Genomic DNA, 16,983 nt, shown 5'->3' with positions numbered 1-16,983 from the left:
AGAACATAGACTTTTTCTCTCTCATCATATACAGGTCAGCAGAGAGGTTCCAGTTCACTGGACAGCTCCGCTCCACACGGCAATAGAATTCAGAGTTCTTGTGTGCTTAAATAATGTTCTAGGGTTTTTCTTCTTTCAAAGTCCTAATTCTTTTAAAAATCAGTAATAACGAAAGATGGTTTGACACATAGCAATGAGTAGCCATAATTTTTCATCTGCCCAGGAGGCTAAGACTTAGGCAGAGTGGGAGTGAATGAAAAGTAGTCTTATCCATTTGTTCACACACGCATGCCTTCCTTTATTCATCAAACAGTCACTGACCATCCAATAGGTGACTGGTGCCGGGACTACAACAGCACCTAAGACAGGGCCCCCGCCTTTGTTCTAAGTCAGTTCATGTCACAATGTCACTCAGACTGGAAAGTGAAACCGGATGACTTTTGAGCAAGCGTTGGGGCAAAAGGGGCCAGCAGTAGCCTCAAGAGAAAAAGAACACGGTCCCAGCCCAGCTTTGTTCTCTCCTGTGACCATCCCCCTTAGCTTCCCTCTTCTTGGAGGGGCAGAATCTGTGGTGCAAGAGTCACATACACTTTCAGCTGGAAGCACCATCTTCCAGTAATTCGCCAAAATGACCAACACAAAGGGAAAGAGGAGGGACACCTGCTACATGTTCTCTAGGCCTTTTAGAAAACACGGAGTTGCTCCTTTGGTCACAAACATGCGAATCTACAAGAAAGGTGATATTGTAGATATCAAGAGAATGGGCACTGTTCAAAAAGGAATGCCCCACAAATGTTACCATGGCAAAACTGGGAGAGTCTACAATGTTACCCAGCATGCTATTGGCATCATTGTAAACAAACAAGTTAAGGGCAAGATTCTTGCCAAGAGAATTAATGTGCGTATCGAGCATATTAAGCACCTTAAGAGCCGAGATAGCTTCCTGAAACGGGTGAAGGAAATTGATCAGAAAAAGAAGGAAGACAAAGAGAAAGGGACTTGGGTTCAACTGAAGTGCCAGCCTGCTCCACCCAGAGAAGCACACTTCGTGAGAACCAATGGAAAGGAGCCTGAACTGTTGGAGCCCATTCCCTATGAATTCATGGCATGATGGGTATAAAGAAAATAAAAGGCCTAGACTGTATAAATGTTTCTCTTAATTGAGTACAAGTGTGTGTCCCCTCCCCCAAACAAATATTTAAAGCACATTCTGTGTACGAATTCAGAGGGTGACGTCTTTACTTTTCAAATTTAGTGGGTTTTCTTCCTGAAAGATGTGAGGTAGTTTTTTGTGCAATATACTCCATTGGTTAATAAACTGCCAGATATTATTTATAAAATATTTGTACTAGTTTGAAAATAGTCTCTAAATTCCTATGAAAAAAGGATTTAAAATAAATAAATGAAAGGTTATCTGTTGTATTATAGTTAAGCTCAGGAAAAGTTGATTACTCATAATTGCATCATAAATTAAGTAGCTGTGTTTTGAGGATTAGGAACTTAACTTTGAAGCCTACTACTTAAAAATACATTGTTAGTTACATGCTAGTTCTGAGTTGTTTAGACCTTTCATGCAGCAGGGCTCAGAAAAGTGTTAAAAACTAGAATACCTTTTTTTTTTTTTTTTTTTTTTGCGGTACGTGGGCCTCTCACTGCTGTGGCCTCTCCCGTTGCGGAGCACAGGCTCCGGACGCGCAGGCCCAGCGGCCATGGCTCACGGGCCCAGCCGCTCCGCGGCATGTGGGATCTTCCCGGACCGGGGCACAAACCCGTGTCGCCTGCATCGGCAGGCGGACTCTCAACCACCGTGCCACTAGGGAAGCCCTAGAATACCTTTTTTATTTAAACTGATGATAAGTATTTCTATAGCATCCAATACGTTATGTGACATTCTAAGCACTTTACATAATGTGCTCATAAAAAACTTGGAATAAGTTTTATTTTGCCTATTTTACATGAAAGGAAGCTGAGGCACAAGTAACTTGCCCGAGGGTACAGGTGCTTAGTGTTGGGCAAAGATTCAAACCCAGGCAACCCATAATCACATCTTAGTCATCAGTACTTTATTGCTTCATATTAATAGGAATATTTTAAAGCTACTTTGTCTAGTTGGAGCACATTTTTTTTTTTTTTTTTTTTTTTTTTTTTTGCGGTACGCGGGCCTCTCACCATTGTGGCCTCTCCCGCTGCGGAGCACAGGCTCCGGACGCGCAGGCTCAGCGGCCATGGCTCACGGGCCCAGTCGCTCCGCGGCATGTGGGATCCTCCCGGACCGGGGCACGAACCTGTATCCCCTGCATCGGCAGGCGGACTCTCAACCACTGTGCCACCTGGGGTTTTGTTACTTCCTGGATATTTTTAATTGGAAGTGGTAAACATCCAGTAGGGAACTGATCACATCCCATCCCCCTGCCTTCAGTATTCTATGATAATACCTGTAGCAAGCTTATTTAAAATGAGAACCTTGACTACCTACTTAGTATTCTCTCCTTGCTATTAGACTTGAGGACAAGAACCTATTTATAATTTTAGTAGATGCTGTGAATAGATAAAAACCCAATGTTAGTGGCCTTGAGTTTCATCTAGTGAAGTGTGATGGTAAAAGGGCTGCTTTGGGATCCAGCAAACCCTGGCTTTGAATCTTGGATTCCTAACCTAACTCAATAAATGGTGGTTATTAACTGCCCCCTCCCCCCCCCCCAAAAAAAGAGTCACATCCAGTGTTTCTAGTCCCAGACTGGCCACATCCTGGGTTCAAGAACAGAATCCAGGGCGGGGAAGGAAGGAGGCTCTTTCTCCTCCCACAGCCTCAGTGCCCAGTGTGCTGGGGACACCAAAGTCAGAGCAAGGCCTCCCCTGACAGACCAGGAGGCTTAGCAGTCCATGCAGAGCCAATAAACATCATCTCCTTGGACTTTAATAAGGTTTTGAATGGGTTCCCACTTAAGTAGTCCTTGAGAAACTTGGAAAATATGGCTCGGTGTGAAAGTTTTATTAAGCAGGATGTTGGGAAAATTAGTGGTGTCATTTAGCATCCCCCAAAATCATTTTTGGCATCAATTTGCTTTGCCCTAGGTGGTCTCCAAGCCATCCTTGTCTTCCTCCCCCTCGGTCTCTCTCCTAATCCCAGCGACCGTTCAAAGGGACATGTGCAGCTTTGAACAGGGTTGTAAACTGGGACTTGCATAAAACCAGGGGTCAAGGGAGCTATCACAGAATGATTTAAGCAAACAAAGACCACTTTATGTTCCAACCTAAATGTTGAAAAACATAAAACCATTCTTAAATACATGCTGGCTGAGTATATGGAGAAAAAACTTCCTTTTGAAAATAAACTCTGTCTTCTATAAGCGGTTCATTACACACCATCATAAAAGTGCGGTCCCGGCAGAGGGAAAAGCATTGCAAAGGCAGAGAAAGGAGAAGAGACTGCCCAGTGGGCTCAGAGTAGGGAAGAGCCAGGGTGGCTGCAGTGCAAGGGCAGGAGGTGGCTGGGGGAACTGCTCAGGGTTCCTGTCTCCCTCCTCAGAGGTCACCCCTTAAACTCTCAGCTGCCTGCCTGCAAGAGGCAGAAAACCACAGAAGGGAGAAAATAACAGCTTCCGAGATTTACAGCCACTGTTGCTCTGTGTCTCCTAAATGCAGAGCATTGTGCTCAGAGATTTCTGTCCATTTTCTCACTGATTTCTCCAATACTTTTGCAAGGAAGGCGTTATTCCCTACTTCACACATAACCTAGCCATGGTCATCCAGCTAAAGGGGGATTTAAACTCATGGCCCCCTCCACACTCTAAAGCCTATAATGTTTTTAAAAACCACATCATAGAGAAGATGAATATAAGTATCTGCCTGTGATGACATGAGCACTTCTTATGGTTTCCCCACATTTACTAATATATATTTTTTGAAAAACCACTTATTAAAAAAATACAAGTCATACGAATTTAACACATTCTTATAAAAGCCAAACAATTCAGAATGAATAGAAAAGCAAGACTTCTCCTGACATTCCCTAAAATTAAAGGTATAGCTGTAACAAAAGCATACTGGGGAAACATTGTTTTGAAGAGAAAAGAAACAAAATCTACAGTCCCTTCACTTTAATGAAACAAATGGGAGTGATTAGAATATTACTTTTCAGTCTGATTTTTTTTTCTATACTGGGGGTAACCGTTGTGTGATAAACACTCATATTTTGTATCCTGCTTTCCTCAAATTAATGTCATGGGCATTTTCTGTGTCATCTGCCTGGTCCTCTTATCCTTTGGAGTTCATGCCTGGGTAACATTTAATTGAGAGCCATAGTCTGCTTAACCATCCCCCTGTTGCTGAACATTTAGATTGTTTCTAATGATTTGCTATTATCAAGTGTTCTGTGTTTAAGATCTCCAGGCATTTTTTTCCCCTTTCTCTAGTTTGGATTATTTCCCTAGCATTCCCAGAAGTAGAATTACTGGGTCAAAGCATGTGAACATTCATAAGGCTCTTGATCCATAGCGCCTAATTGTTTTCCAGAAGGATTGAACCCGTTTTTGCTATTTGGAAGCTGGCTACTTTCTCTGTGTGGGAAGTTCTGGGGAAAGACTTTGTTTAAGACTTCTTATTCTGCTTAACTGAAATCATTACACTTTAATTTTGCTGTTTCTTACGGCCCCTTTCAAAGTCTGTTGACAATGTTTGACCAACTGATTATTGGGTGGAAGATTTATACTGGTCCCCCTGTCTCCAGGCTCTTCCTGCCTTCAATCTGTTGTGCACACTGCAGCCAGATTAATTCCTTTGGAAACATCATTTGCCTTGTGTCACTGTCCTACTCAGTAACTTGTAGTAACTCTCTGTTTCCTCCAGGATCAAGTCCAAACTCCTCTACTGGGCCTTGAAGACCCTTTATAGGTCCCACTGGCCTTCCCGATTCAATCTGATCTCCTACCACCCTCAGCAGAAACCTTCAGCCACTCCCCTTCTAATCCCTAAATTATGCTCCATCTGCTTTCCCCTTTTGCTTATGTTTTCTCCCACCTGGAATGCTTCCCCGTCCTTTCTACCTAGTCCAAATCCTTCTCCTCTTTCAGGGTGATTCAGTCTCAGTGAGTCAGTTGAGAATTCTGCAAGAAGAGCCATGGAAAGTGGGGAAAACCTAGAATCAGGAATGCAGAAAGAGAGGGAATCAAAGGAGGGAAAACAGTGGTGATGCCATGTATGCCATCAGGGGTCGGGAGGACCCAGGCACCCCTTCATTAAAGACATGATTGGGTTGGCAACAGAGATCAGAACCAAGGCAAAATTCTTTGTACTATTGATAACATTTAGGCTGTTTTTAATGGCCTAAGGAGGGGATCTGTGAGAGAGATTGATTGCAGGCTAGGGCTAATAAAATAATGATGACAATAAAAATTATGGTATAGTTAGGTTTAGCTTCACTTTGAAAAATAATGCTTTAAATATGAGAAAAATTAATTTATATTTTATGAAAAGAAATCCTTAGGAAGTCCAGTGCTGGAATGGCAGCTCCCTGCTCATCAAGGACTCTTTAGCTCTCTGTAATGCCATCCCCAGGGTGTGGCCCTCCTCCTCATGCTCCAATATGGCAGTTGGGGCACCAGCCATCACATCTAGAGTCCAGACCAATAACAGGCATAAGGATGACAAAGAGTGTCTCTGTTTAGGGAGAGTTCCTAGAAATCACAGGCAATGCTTCTGCTCAGAACCCATTGGCCTAGTCACATGGCTGTACCTAGCTATAAGGGAGTCTATATGCCCAGATAAAAATCAGGGTTATATTATTAAAACAAAGAGAAGAAGAGATGTGGGGGCACACAGCTAGCAGCCTGTGCTACCAGCTATTGAGGCACTGTGGTAATCAATTTATATCAATTATCTCTTTTAATTTTTATACCAATTCTATAAGCAATTACCTAATGGAAAGGAGAGTAAGACCTGGACTGTCTCTGAGTCCAGAGCCTGGACTCTTTTTTACAAAAAGTTTTTAGGCTTTGTGGAAACATGTTTCATGATATAAAAATCACAAAATAATTGATAAAATTTTTTTTCTTGATGAAACACACACACACACACACACACACACACACACTTCACCTTTCAGAGATTGAGTCTTACAGTCTTTGAAGCTGCATCTAACCATACAGAACTGACTGGAGCCCCTCCTTCAGTATATGTTTAGTTACATTTTTTTGTATACTGTACGTCTTATTTGTGAAGAATATATAAGATTTTCTCTACAGGTTGTAAAACACACACGGTTCTCAATAAATAATATTGAAATAATGTTCTAAAGGGAAAACTAGAAATTAATTTTTGAGAACATTCAAGGTAAACATTTTTCACAAGTGAGAGGTCTACTGAGATAGTTGTGAATGTGAAAGAGGGTAAGAAAGGTGAAATTCTTCCTCCTTCGATTTATATTGTGTTTTGAATTATCACTCCAGTTTTCCTATAAAACAAATGAGTGGGAAAATTGCCACATAGGGAGGGTGGCCAGGTTTGCTAATGCTAATTTTGTGACTGCTCGGTATCTAAGATGCTAGGAAGCATGAACTCTTGATGGAGTTGGATAGGTATCACAGCCCCAGACCGACAGGCAGGGCGAGGGTGAGGTAGGATGGTAGGGGGCAGAGGGCATATTTGATTATAGAAGGAAAGCTGTTTGGAAAAAGTTTTTCAGACTGATAGGGACTGCAGACAGAGAAGGAAGAGAGAGTATAGGGCAGAGACTAGTTTAAAAAATACTGTGAACATGGAGTGGGGTTGGGGAGGCCAATTGGAGTTTAAATACTCACAGATAGGCAGTTTTAGCTTTACACCACTGGCTACCCTTGGTTCCTCCCAAGCTCCCAAGGCCGAATTATACTCTAGGACTCTAGTCAAGGAACCATCAGGCCCAGTAACTGCCAGCTTTTGTCAATGTCCCTGCCTTCTGTGACCCGTAAGCCTGAGTTGCCTGCAGGCCGCAGTAAAGGAGGGGTTGCATTCCAAAGGAATGACCAAGGCTGGGCGTTGCCAAGAGAGGGGAGCCAGAGAAAATCATAGGGAAAGGCTAGTTCCTAGAATGTAAGCAGCTGGAAGGCAATGACCAGGTCAGTTTTGTTCCATGCTATATCACTACACCAAGTACACTATCTAGTCCATGGTTCCCTCCACCCTTACCCAATGAAGTTTTGTTAAATGAACGAATGAAAGACTGTGGCCCTGAGGTCACAAGCTAAGAAGGATCTATAAGCACCTTCCTGCTGGCCCTTTAAGGTGACCAGCTGGGAATGTCAGGGAACATTCTATGGGAGGCAGCCCTGGCCTATTTCAGCACATGGGCAACTTTGGGTTGAAGCCAGGGGCTGGTTTCAACCGCAGAGTGGGTCTCTGGTGTGGGATCTAGGACTTTAAATGGCAGTGACTGAGAAATCTCTCTGAGACTGGATAAGGGGAGGACTTTGTCCTTTCTGTCTCTTTTTGCCCTCTTCCTACCAAGTCTCAGGTATCATCCTAAATGCTGTACATGCGTTATCTCATTTAATCTCCTGATATTCCAGGGAGGTCGACATTAATAATCCCCATTTTCCAGATGAAGGAACTGGAACTTGAAGAGGTTAAGTAACCTGTTCAAGGAATGAGAGTTCTTAAGTGGGAAAGCAAGATACCAACCCACCTCTCCCTGACCCCAAAGCCCTCATCTTAACTACTCCACTCCCTGCCCCTATTGGCTCCATGTTCTATCTCACTTAACCTTGTTGCAAAACACTTTGTTTACCTATCTAACATTTTATTTTGAGATATTTTCAGATGGACAAATTTTGCAAAAACAGTACAAATAAACCCCATATACCCTCCATCCACACAGCCCAGATGTTGGTCTTTTATTGCCAGGAGTAAACATAGCTTACATTTCCTGACTGTACTTTTATGTCCCATTGGACTTAAATTTTCATCAGTTTTTCAGCGATTGCAGACCCCGGCTGAAGGCGAGGAGAAGAAGCAACATGGCAGCTGGCTGGTGGGCAGCGGGCTGCACTCACCACATGGGAACCCAGACGCCCTGGAACAGATGTGCCGACTCCCAACATTCCCCCAGAGGACAAGAGGGTCATCCAGCGACTCCTCTAATGGGCTTTGGAGGAATGTCCCAGACGCCAGGCTTGAGAGATTCATTAGCAACAAAAGATGTCTAAACAAGGGAAACATTAGCAATGACGGCCCCTCAGAATAATCCCACCTCTTTCTCCCTTGTGCTGTCAGTTCAGGGCAGAAAGACTTACTGTGAACCTACTATGAGTCAGGCACTGAATTAAGTGCTGGGGAAAATGATAACCTTGTCAGTGATGCAGCCTCAGAAAAAATGAGATGGTTGACTAGAAAAGATAGGGGAGACTTGGTAGGAATTTCCCCACTAGTATTCAATCAGGGACCCTCAGTTAGGGAAAAACCTCAAATTATTTTGGAAACAAAATTAGGAGGCTGGGGGTGGGGGAGGGAGGCAAGAGAAGATGGGACAAGTTCCCACATGATAACAAGGCAAGCTCTGTTTCCTACCTAATGCTGGTGGTCCTGGGGGAGGGGGGCAGCTCAGAGGGAAGCAGGCCCTGTGAGAGGGGGCCAGAGAAGCAAGGGGGCCAGAATACTGCAGTTCTAAGGGCAGAGCAATACAGGTAGAGCCCCAGTTTAGCCCCCAAGCAAACCTACAGACCATAAAAAGATGAGGGGATTTGGCTAATGCTTCTGGGACAATATCTGCCTACAGAGCAGAGGGGAGAGCCGTGGGGGGCACCTTCACCCTCAGGGTCCTTCATTGTACCCGTAAGCCTTCTTGGTCCTTTTTCCTTGCATGTTCTCCGTGCCTCCCTCATGTCCAGTTTCATCCTGCAGACTTCCATTGACCCAGAAAACCCCAGGGGGGACCTGCTGAGGCTCTCAAGTCGGATAGGTCTGGATTCAAGTCCCAACTCTGTCACTAACCAGCTGGAGGGCCACTTAACTAACCTCTCTGAACCTCAGTTTCTCATCTGTAAAGTGCAGGTGATGATACCTTTTCATGAATTTGATGTGATGATGGAAGGAGCTTACGCACGGAAAGTGCCCAGCCCGACTCCAGGAAAGCAGTCTTCTTCCTGACTTCCCAGGCCACGTTGCCCTCCCAACTGCCTGCCCTTCACCTCTGATAATACTGCTGGCCAGCGTGTTGCTCTCTCCTTTTCTATTTTTTCCAGGTTATGGTGGAAACAGACCAAGGAGCCTGAAGATCTGGGTCTGAATCCTGGTTCTGCCATATAACAGCTGTGTGACCTTGAACAAGTCACTTAATCTCTCTGAGCTCCAGGTTCCTCACTTGCAAAATGGAAATTATACCTACCTCAAATGAAATAATGTAGGGAAGTGCTTTGTAAGTGTTAAGGAACTTTATGAGACTCAGCTGATGTTTTGCTGCCCTTCTCTTCTCCCCCCACAATTCTCCCACTCCCACCCTCCATCCACTATCAAGCCCAACTTGGGTAGAAGGAGCACCAAACAGGGAGTTAGGAGCTGTGAGTTCTGGTCCAAGTTCCATCATCAATTTGGGGTCCTTTGGCAAATCATGATCTTCCCAGGGCCTAGGCTTCTCTCTGAATAGAATATCTCACATGGCCTCTTCTACAATGAGGTTCCACCCATTTGTGGCTAAAGGGGTCAGGAGTTTATTTTCAGACAGGAATACAGTTGGGCTTGGAGGACGTCACTGCTTCTGTGCACAGCTCTGTTCTCATCACGTTCTTCTATTAATATGGCCGAGATCATGCGCTGCTGGGTCATGTGTGAGCCTGAGGGTGTCTCCAATACTCAGTTTAGGGTAATTAGTCTTTTTGACCCTTAGCAGGGGAAATGTCTCCAGTTGAGGGGAAATGAAGTTGTCAAACATAGTCCTTAAGGACAGGGAGATTTATAGGAGATCACATACAAAAGCACAGGAATTAAACAAACAAACAGGGAAAGAGCACTTAAAAGCTCAGACCAAACAATATATACTGCACGCTATGCTCAGGCAGGGCAACCGTGGTCCGAGGTCTCCCCAAGCACCACCCAAGTGTAACAGCCCAGACAATTGTTCATCTTCCAAGACGCCCTTCCCAGAAACCACAGGGTTGCAGGAAGGTAAAACCAATGACGTCATTGAGGGGAAGAAATGACAGTGGTTAGTACAGTCCTTTACTGACCATTTTGTTTTTTAAAACTTGTCGTTGTGTAGCCCAAGATTTGGGCCCTGTTCTCTGTCCTATCCCTCCTCGTGGCACCCTGCTCCCTGACTACCCCAGTGACACTGCACCTCCTCATGTCCCTCCGACTCTGCTGCCCTCTCGGTTTTCTTTCAAGTAGAGTCTCCATAAAATACAGGATGCGAGTTAAATTCCAATTTCAGCAAAACCACATATTTGTTTTTTTAGTATAAGCATGTCCCAGGGACTATTTGGGATGTACTCATACTAAAAATTATTCATGGTTTAACTGAAATTTAAATTTAAGTGGGCATTGTGTATTTTTATATGCTAAATCTGGCAACCTACTATCAAGGCATTTTTGGTTTTTATCTCTGTCCAGAACATACTACTGCCACATCCTCCCTTGGCCAGCTCCATGTCATTCAAGTTCCACTCAAGGGTCCCCTCCTTAGAGTGACACTCTCTGACCCTCCCCTTCAATATAAAGTAGCCGCCCTCCCCCCAAGTGCCTTTCTGGCATATTCCCCTGTTACCTCTCTCTGAAACAAGTTTGCTTATTTGTTTCCTTGCTTAATGTGTTTCCTCCCGCTAGAATGATAGACATTGTTATGTTTTTCCCTAATCACTCTCCAACACCTGAATGTACCTGGCACATGCCAGGCATTTAATAAATATTGGTTGAATAAATGAATGCGTAGAATGTATGCTTCAGAGCAGTGCTTCACAAACTTTCATGAAAACCCTAGAGATTTTGTTCAGTTTTGTTAAAATCCAGATTCTGATTCTACCGGTTGGGCGTGGGCCTGAGATTGTGTATTTCTAACAAGCTCCCAGTAATGCTGAAGCTGCTGGTCCATAGACCATGCTTTAAGAGGCAATAGAATTCTCTGTGATGATGGAAATGTTCTATATCTGCACTGTCCACTACGGCAGCTACTAGCCACATGTGGTTATTGAATATTTGAAATGTGGCTAGTGTCACTGAGGAATTTCACTTAATTAAAAATTTTACTTAATTTTACTTAATTCTAATTAATTTAAGTTTAAATGGTACAGCTATTTGGACAGCACAACCCGAGGGAAGCGGTTCTCAATCTTGGCTGCACGTTAGAATTACCAGAAGCACATTGGAAAATACAGATGCCAGAATCTCTTGGTTTGGGTCTTAGAGAATTGGTTTTTACTCTTGTGTTTTAAAGCTCCCCCGGGTTATTCCAAAGTGCAACCAGAGTTGAGGACCTCACCTTAAGAGTTTTCAGAGCAGCAATACTTTACTTTCCATTCAATTCCTGCCACAGCTTAGACAGCAGAAAAGACAAGTGTAACTAAATATCATCAACCCCATTCTACTGGGAATAACTGAGGTGCAGGAAGATACAGGGATTTGCCCAAGGTTATACAGCTGGCAATTGATGGAGCCAGGACCCACAGAGCCCCTGTGTTTCCACATCCATCCTCTCCCTCAAATTCTTTGTGAAAAGAGGCAAATGTCTTCAGTCAGTCAGTCCTCCCTAGCTGCCATCCTCTTTTCATAGCTGCCACCAACTTCCACCTGCCTTTGATGCCCCCTTTCCCAGGGCCTTGTCTGGCTTCATCATCCCGCAGAGAGGAGAGCCGATTAGAATCCTCACGCTGTTTTCATCACTGATCACAAAAAGAATGGGTCTCTCTCTACCAGACAGGAAGGAAATCCAAGTTTGAGTGGACGAAGGCACCTTGCCATGGAACTCACCACTCCCAGGGTGGGGCCTCCAAGGGGAACAGACCCATTCCTTCCTGCCACACCTGCCCATGAGGGCACAGATTGAGGGGTCTTAGGGAGGGAAGTCGACAGTGACAACACAGGTGACCTGGGAAGGTCTCCTGAAGAATTCAAAGACCTTGCCAGGGTTTCCTGGGGCAGAGTTGGGAGGGTTGGTTTTAGGTGATCCACAGGAAAATTTTTAAATGTTTAATACTTATGTATTTATTTTAATGTATATTAAGAAAAATGCAGCTCATTAAATCTGCAATTTCACAGATATTTCTTTAAAAAATTTTTTTTACTTTTCATTTTATATTGGAGTACAGTTGATTAACAATGTTGTGTTAGTTTCAGGTGTACAACAAAGTGATTCAGTTATACATACACATGTATCTATTCTTTTCCCAATTAGGTTGTTACAGAATATTGAGCAGAGTTCCCTGGGCTATACAGTAGGTCCTTGTTGGTTATCCATTTTAAATATAGCAGTGTGTACATGTCAATCCCAAACTCCTTAACTATCCCTCCCCCACCCTTCCCCTCTGATAACCATAAGTTCGTTCTCTAAGTCTCACAGATATTTCTGATATAAAGTTTCTGGAAAAATTAATTTACTTAAGAAAAAAGGGAGCACATTTAAAGCAAAATGTTAAGGAAATAACAGTACGAGTGGGACTTGGATATGGCCAAAATGGTGATGGGGGCCTGGGTATACCCTGAGGATGTAGTGAGAGGGGGTGGACTGTGTCCTTTGTTTGGGAGGTCAGAGGTGGAAGGGAAGGCTTTCATGGAAACATTCTTGTCAGCAGCATGTCTTTCAATAATAAAGAATTTCTGTTGCTCACAAGAAATCTATTGTCTTGGAATAATGGTCAGGAATGAAAACAGCACAGCATCAAGCCCTCCAGGGCCTGCAGTGAGGTCCAGCTGAGGGAAAGGACAATTCCCCGGCCCATTCAAGCTCCAACAAGCCTGTAGGAGACCACACTCAGCTGAATATTTCAGTCCTGCTGCAGACACGCCGGGAGAGCTGTGCTCGTCTGAGTCCGGTATCCAAGGATAGGCCCTTGTGGAGGCCAAAGAGCCTGGTTCAGGCTATCCAGGCACAGCGTTTCCTCAGTTTCACCAGTCCCAGCCCCTGCCTGGAGTCCGGAAGGACTAAGCTCTGAGTGGTTACTGCCAAAAATTACACACGCATATTGATGGATCCAACCCCATGTATGATCAATTCACACCTTTATTTTTCACGGGGACTCAGAGCCCCCCCTGGGGAATGGATGAACCAGGACCCTGAGATGGCAAAAGGATGTGTGCTCAATTTAATGGGCTGACAGTCACACTCTGAGAATGAAAAAGGATTGGATCCAGTTTCTAGGAATAAGAGTTGCCATCTTTAAGATGTTCCAAGAAGGGGGGAGGTATGAAGAGGCAGTGCACAGAGGATTTTTAGGGCAGTGAAAACACTGTATGACCCTATAATGATGGATACATGCCATCCTACATTTGTCCAAGTCCGTAGAATGTATACCACCAAGTGTGAACCATAATGTAAACTATGGACTCTGGGTGATTATGATGTATCAATGTATATATCACTAGTAACAAAAGTACCCCTCCGTGGGGGTTATTGATAATGGGGTAGGCTGTGCAAGTGCGGGGGCAGGGAATATATAGGGATTCTCTGTACTTTCCTCTTAGTTTTGCTCTGAACCTAAAACTGCTCTTAAAAAATAAATTTAAAAAAAGTTCCAAGAGAATTTGTGAACACTCAAAATCAAAATAACCTGAGGGTGGGGGAGTGACTTCAGAGAGAACCAACTTAATTGTGGGTATAACTGAGGACGCTTAAACCGTTTATATCTTATGGGGCGCGGGCTAAAGAAAGAATGTGCTCAGAACTGGCATAATCTATATAAGGCACCCAGGAAGATTTGCTCAGAGAGCCAGTTTATATCTTCAGTACGATACGGGGGACAAGGTGTCCAGATCCACAACTTGGAGATCAGTTCTGGAGGCAGGTAACAACCACAACCATAGTCAAATCAATGGCTAACGTTAAGTGGATACTTACTAAGTGCCAGTCACCATTTAAACGCATTTAATCCTATAACAACCTTAGGAGGTAGGCACTAATAGTATCCCCATTCTACAGATGAGGAAACTGAGGCACAGAGCTGCCATCTTTAAGATGTTCCAAGAAGGGGGGAGGTATGAAGAGGCAGAGCACAGAGGATTTTTAGGGCGGTGAAAATACTCTGTATGATACTATAATGATGGATACATGCCATACATGCCATGCCAAGTGACCCACCCAAAGCCACAACTGGCTAGTAGGCATGGAGATATCTGGCACTCACAGCTGCATGATACTGCCATTAAGACCACCTAGGTAACACACATGCTCCAAGCTCATGCTCACCAAGCTATCCTCAAAGGTAATGCTGGCTAAGACAGCAGAGTGGAATTCAAATCTTGGCTTTATCACAGTTTAGTTTCTTAACCACTTTATGCCCCAATCCCTCATCCGTAAAATGGGAATAATAATACCTGTCTTGAAGGGTGTATGAAGATGAAATGAGAGGATGTACTCAAAGCCCTTAGCAGTGTTCTTGGCACGGGGGAAGCCCTCTTGGTTACTGACCAGCTTAACCTCCCCTATAGGTAAATCTTCTTGGGAAGCTTCCTAATAACAATGGCTCCCTTTTACTGAGGGTTTCCCACGTGCCCTCTGCTAAGAGCTTTGAGTACATCCTCTCGTTTCATTTTCATGCACCCTGAAAGGCAGGTGTTATCATCCTAATTCAGAATATTTGAATTCTGGTTTATCCATTTACCTCTTGTGAATTTAATCATTTCCCCAGAGACAAATATTTTCTGGGTGTAGAAACCCAAATAGCACCTTCGGGGCTGCAAAGCTGAAGCCCAGGCCCCGAGGGCTCCATGGGGGTGCCTAGCGGGCCCCTCCCAGGCACCAGACATCTGATGCTTGGAGCCACCTCCATAGGCTGCCACAGGATATGCCCAGGACACCCTGAAGCTGCTAATCCTAGCATCAACACTATGTTTTTCCTTGAAGGATTTCCTTTCCTTTAACAAAATCGGTATTGACTAATATTAACACATAATGAAACTGTAAACACCCACGCTTATTTGATGTATGGCCTCCTAGGCATCGTCATATGTATCTACACATCCTTAAAAAAAGAAAAAAAAAAGGAATTCTCTTTTATGTACAGTTCTTGCTTTTTCACTTAACATACGATAGAAATCTTTCCATGTCAGAATATAAAGCTCTACATTGTACTTAAAAATCTACATAAAATGCAGCATGTTTTTTTTAACTGGTTAAGGAAGAGTGAACATTTATCCTTTTTAACTCCTCAATATTTTTAAACTTTTCAACAATGAAGGCATATTGCTTAAGTGAAAAAGAGATTAGAAGTGCTTTTTAAAAACTAATATTGAAAAGATAATGTAGCAACACTTTAAAAGTAAACAGTTTCATTTTTGTTAATTATTTTCCAGTTCTTGTCCACATACAAGAGCCAGAACAATTTTTTTTTTTTTTTTTTTTTTTTTTTTTGCAGTACGCGGGCCTCTCCCATTGCGGAGCACAGGCTCCGGACGTGCAGGCTCAGCGGCCATGGCTCACGGGCCTGGCCTAGCCGCTCCACGGCATGTGGGATCTTCCCAGACCGGGGCACGAACCCGTGTCCCCTGCATTGGCAGGCGGACTCTCAACCACTGCGCCACCAGGGAAGCCCCCAAGAACAAATATTTTTACCTGGTTATGACCATGCTGAAATACTCCTTTATCACATTATCTGAAACATTTGCCCACGTTTCTACGGAGCCCCCTTAAAGGCTTGTATAAAGGTGTGGAGAGCATGGGGGCGGTGGAAGGTGGTGGGCTATTCCACAGGGTAGTGTCCAGAGCAGAGCTCCAGGGACAGAGCGCTTAGCAGTCTGGTAAGACCCTGGACCCCTTCCCAGAATAATACTTTCAAATGTATAAAATAAGGGACTTCCCTGATGGTCCAGTGGTTAAGACTCCACGCTTCCAACGCAGAGGGCCCGGCTTCGGTCCCTGGTCAGGGAACTAGATCCTGCATGCGGCAACTAAGAGCCCGCACGCTGCGACTAAGAGCCCTGCATGCAGCAACGAAGGTCCGGCGTGCCTCAGCTAAGACCCAGCACAGCCAAATAAATAAATAAATAAATAAAAATATTTTTTAAAACCAAATGTATAAAATAAGATATATAAGATTACAAAAGAAAACAATTACATTGAAGTACAATTATCAAAATAAAAATATGCAAAATTGTAGTAATATATGTACCTCTTTGTGCATTAAGGAACAAAGTCTAGCAGTGAGTCTAATTTCTATCATTAATTCCAAAGTCGTGATGAACACAAATATTTCATGATATCTACAACACAATAATGTGATATGAAAACATCTGTGATTTCTATTGGTGACAAGTCTCAGGTTCACTAATATGACTGTGGTTGTTGAGTACATTTGTAATTGAAGGAAATGCTACATTTCATTTTATGTTAGCAAAAAAAAAAGATGTCATTTTTCCCCAACCCAAATTCACAGACCCCCTGAATTCTATAAGAGAAATGGGTTCTAGGTCAACTGATGCCTGCTCTGCAGAATTTCTATACTTACTAGCCTAGGAAAGATGAAGGAAGAAAATTATTTCCATATCTCTTCCCTATTCATTTTTTTCTACATATTTTATCCAAACCACCAGGCTCTACAGATCCCATGACTCTGAGATCATTCAGAACTAATTTTCTAGAGATGGGAGAAACCCATCTCTAACCAACTGCCCAGCCCCCAACCACTTCCACTCCCTGGTCATCCTCTGCACATACACAGAAAGAAGCTCATCTCACCATCTTCCAACTCAGCGTGCTTCATATTTGCACTAGATTTAACATGCACATCCCTCCTTCTTCCTTCCTAATAGTTACGAAGTCGCCAAACAAGTCCAGTCAGTTCTGAACGAAGGAAGCTGGATAATCCACCT

General features: G+C 43.6%; 1 protein-coding gene across 1 annotated transcript; it reads left to right on the top strand.

Moving 5' to 3' along the window:
- Positions 1–628: 628 nt before the first annotated feature.
- Positions 629–1,111, top strand: LOC307049081 (large ribosomal subunit protein eL21-like; the record flags this gene model as incomplete). Its single annotated transcript, XM_079698450.1, has 1 exon — positions 629–1,111. The coding sequence occupies one exon, from the start codon at positions 629–631 to the stop codon at positions 1,109–1,111; it is 483 nt and encodes a 160-aa protein (XP_079554576.1).
- Between the last annotated feature and the right edge of the window lie 15,872 nt (positions 1,112–16,983).

The sequence above is a fragment of the Hyperoodon ampullatus genome (assembly GCF_949752795.1).
Source record: "Hyperoodon ampullatus genome assembly, chromosome: 1".
In the NCBI taxonomy this organism is placed as follows: domain Eukaryota; kingdom Metazoa; phylum Chordata; class Mammalia; order Artiodactyla; family Ziphiidae; genus Hyperoodon; species Hyperoodon ampullatus.
Note: the sequence above shows the minus strand (reverse complement) of the source record. Positions and strands in the feature narration are given on the sequence as shown.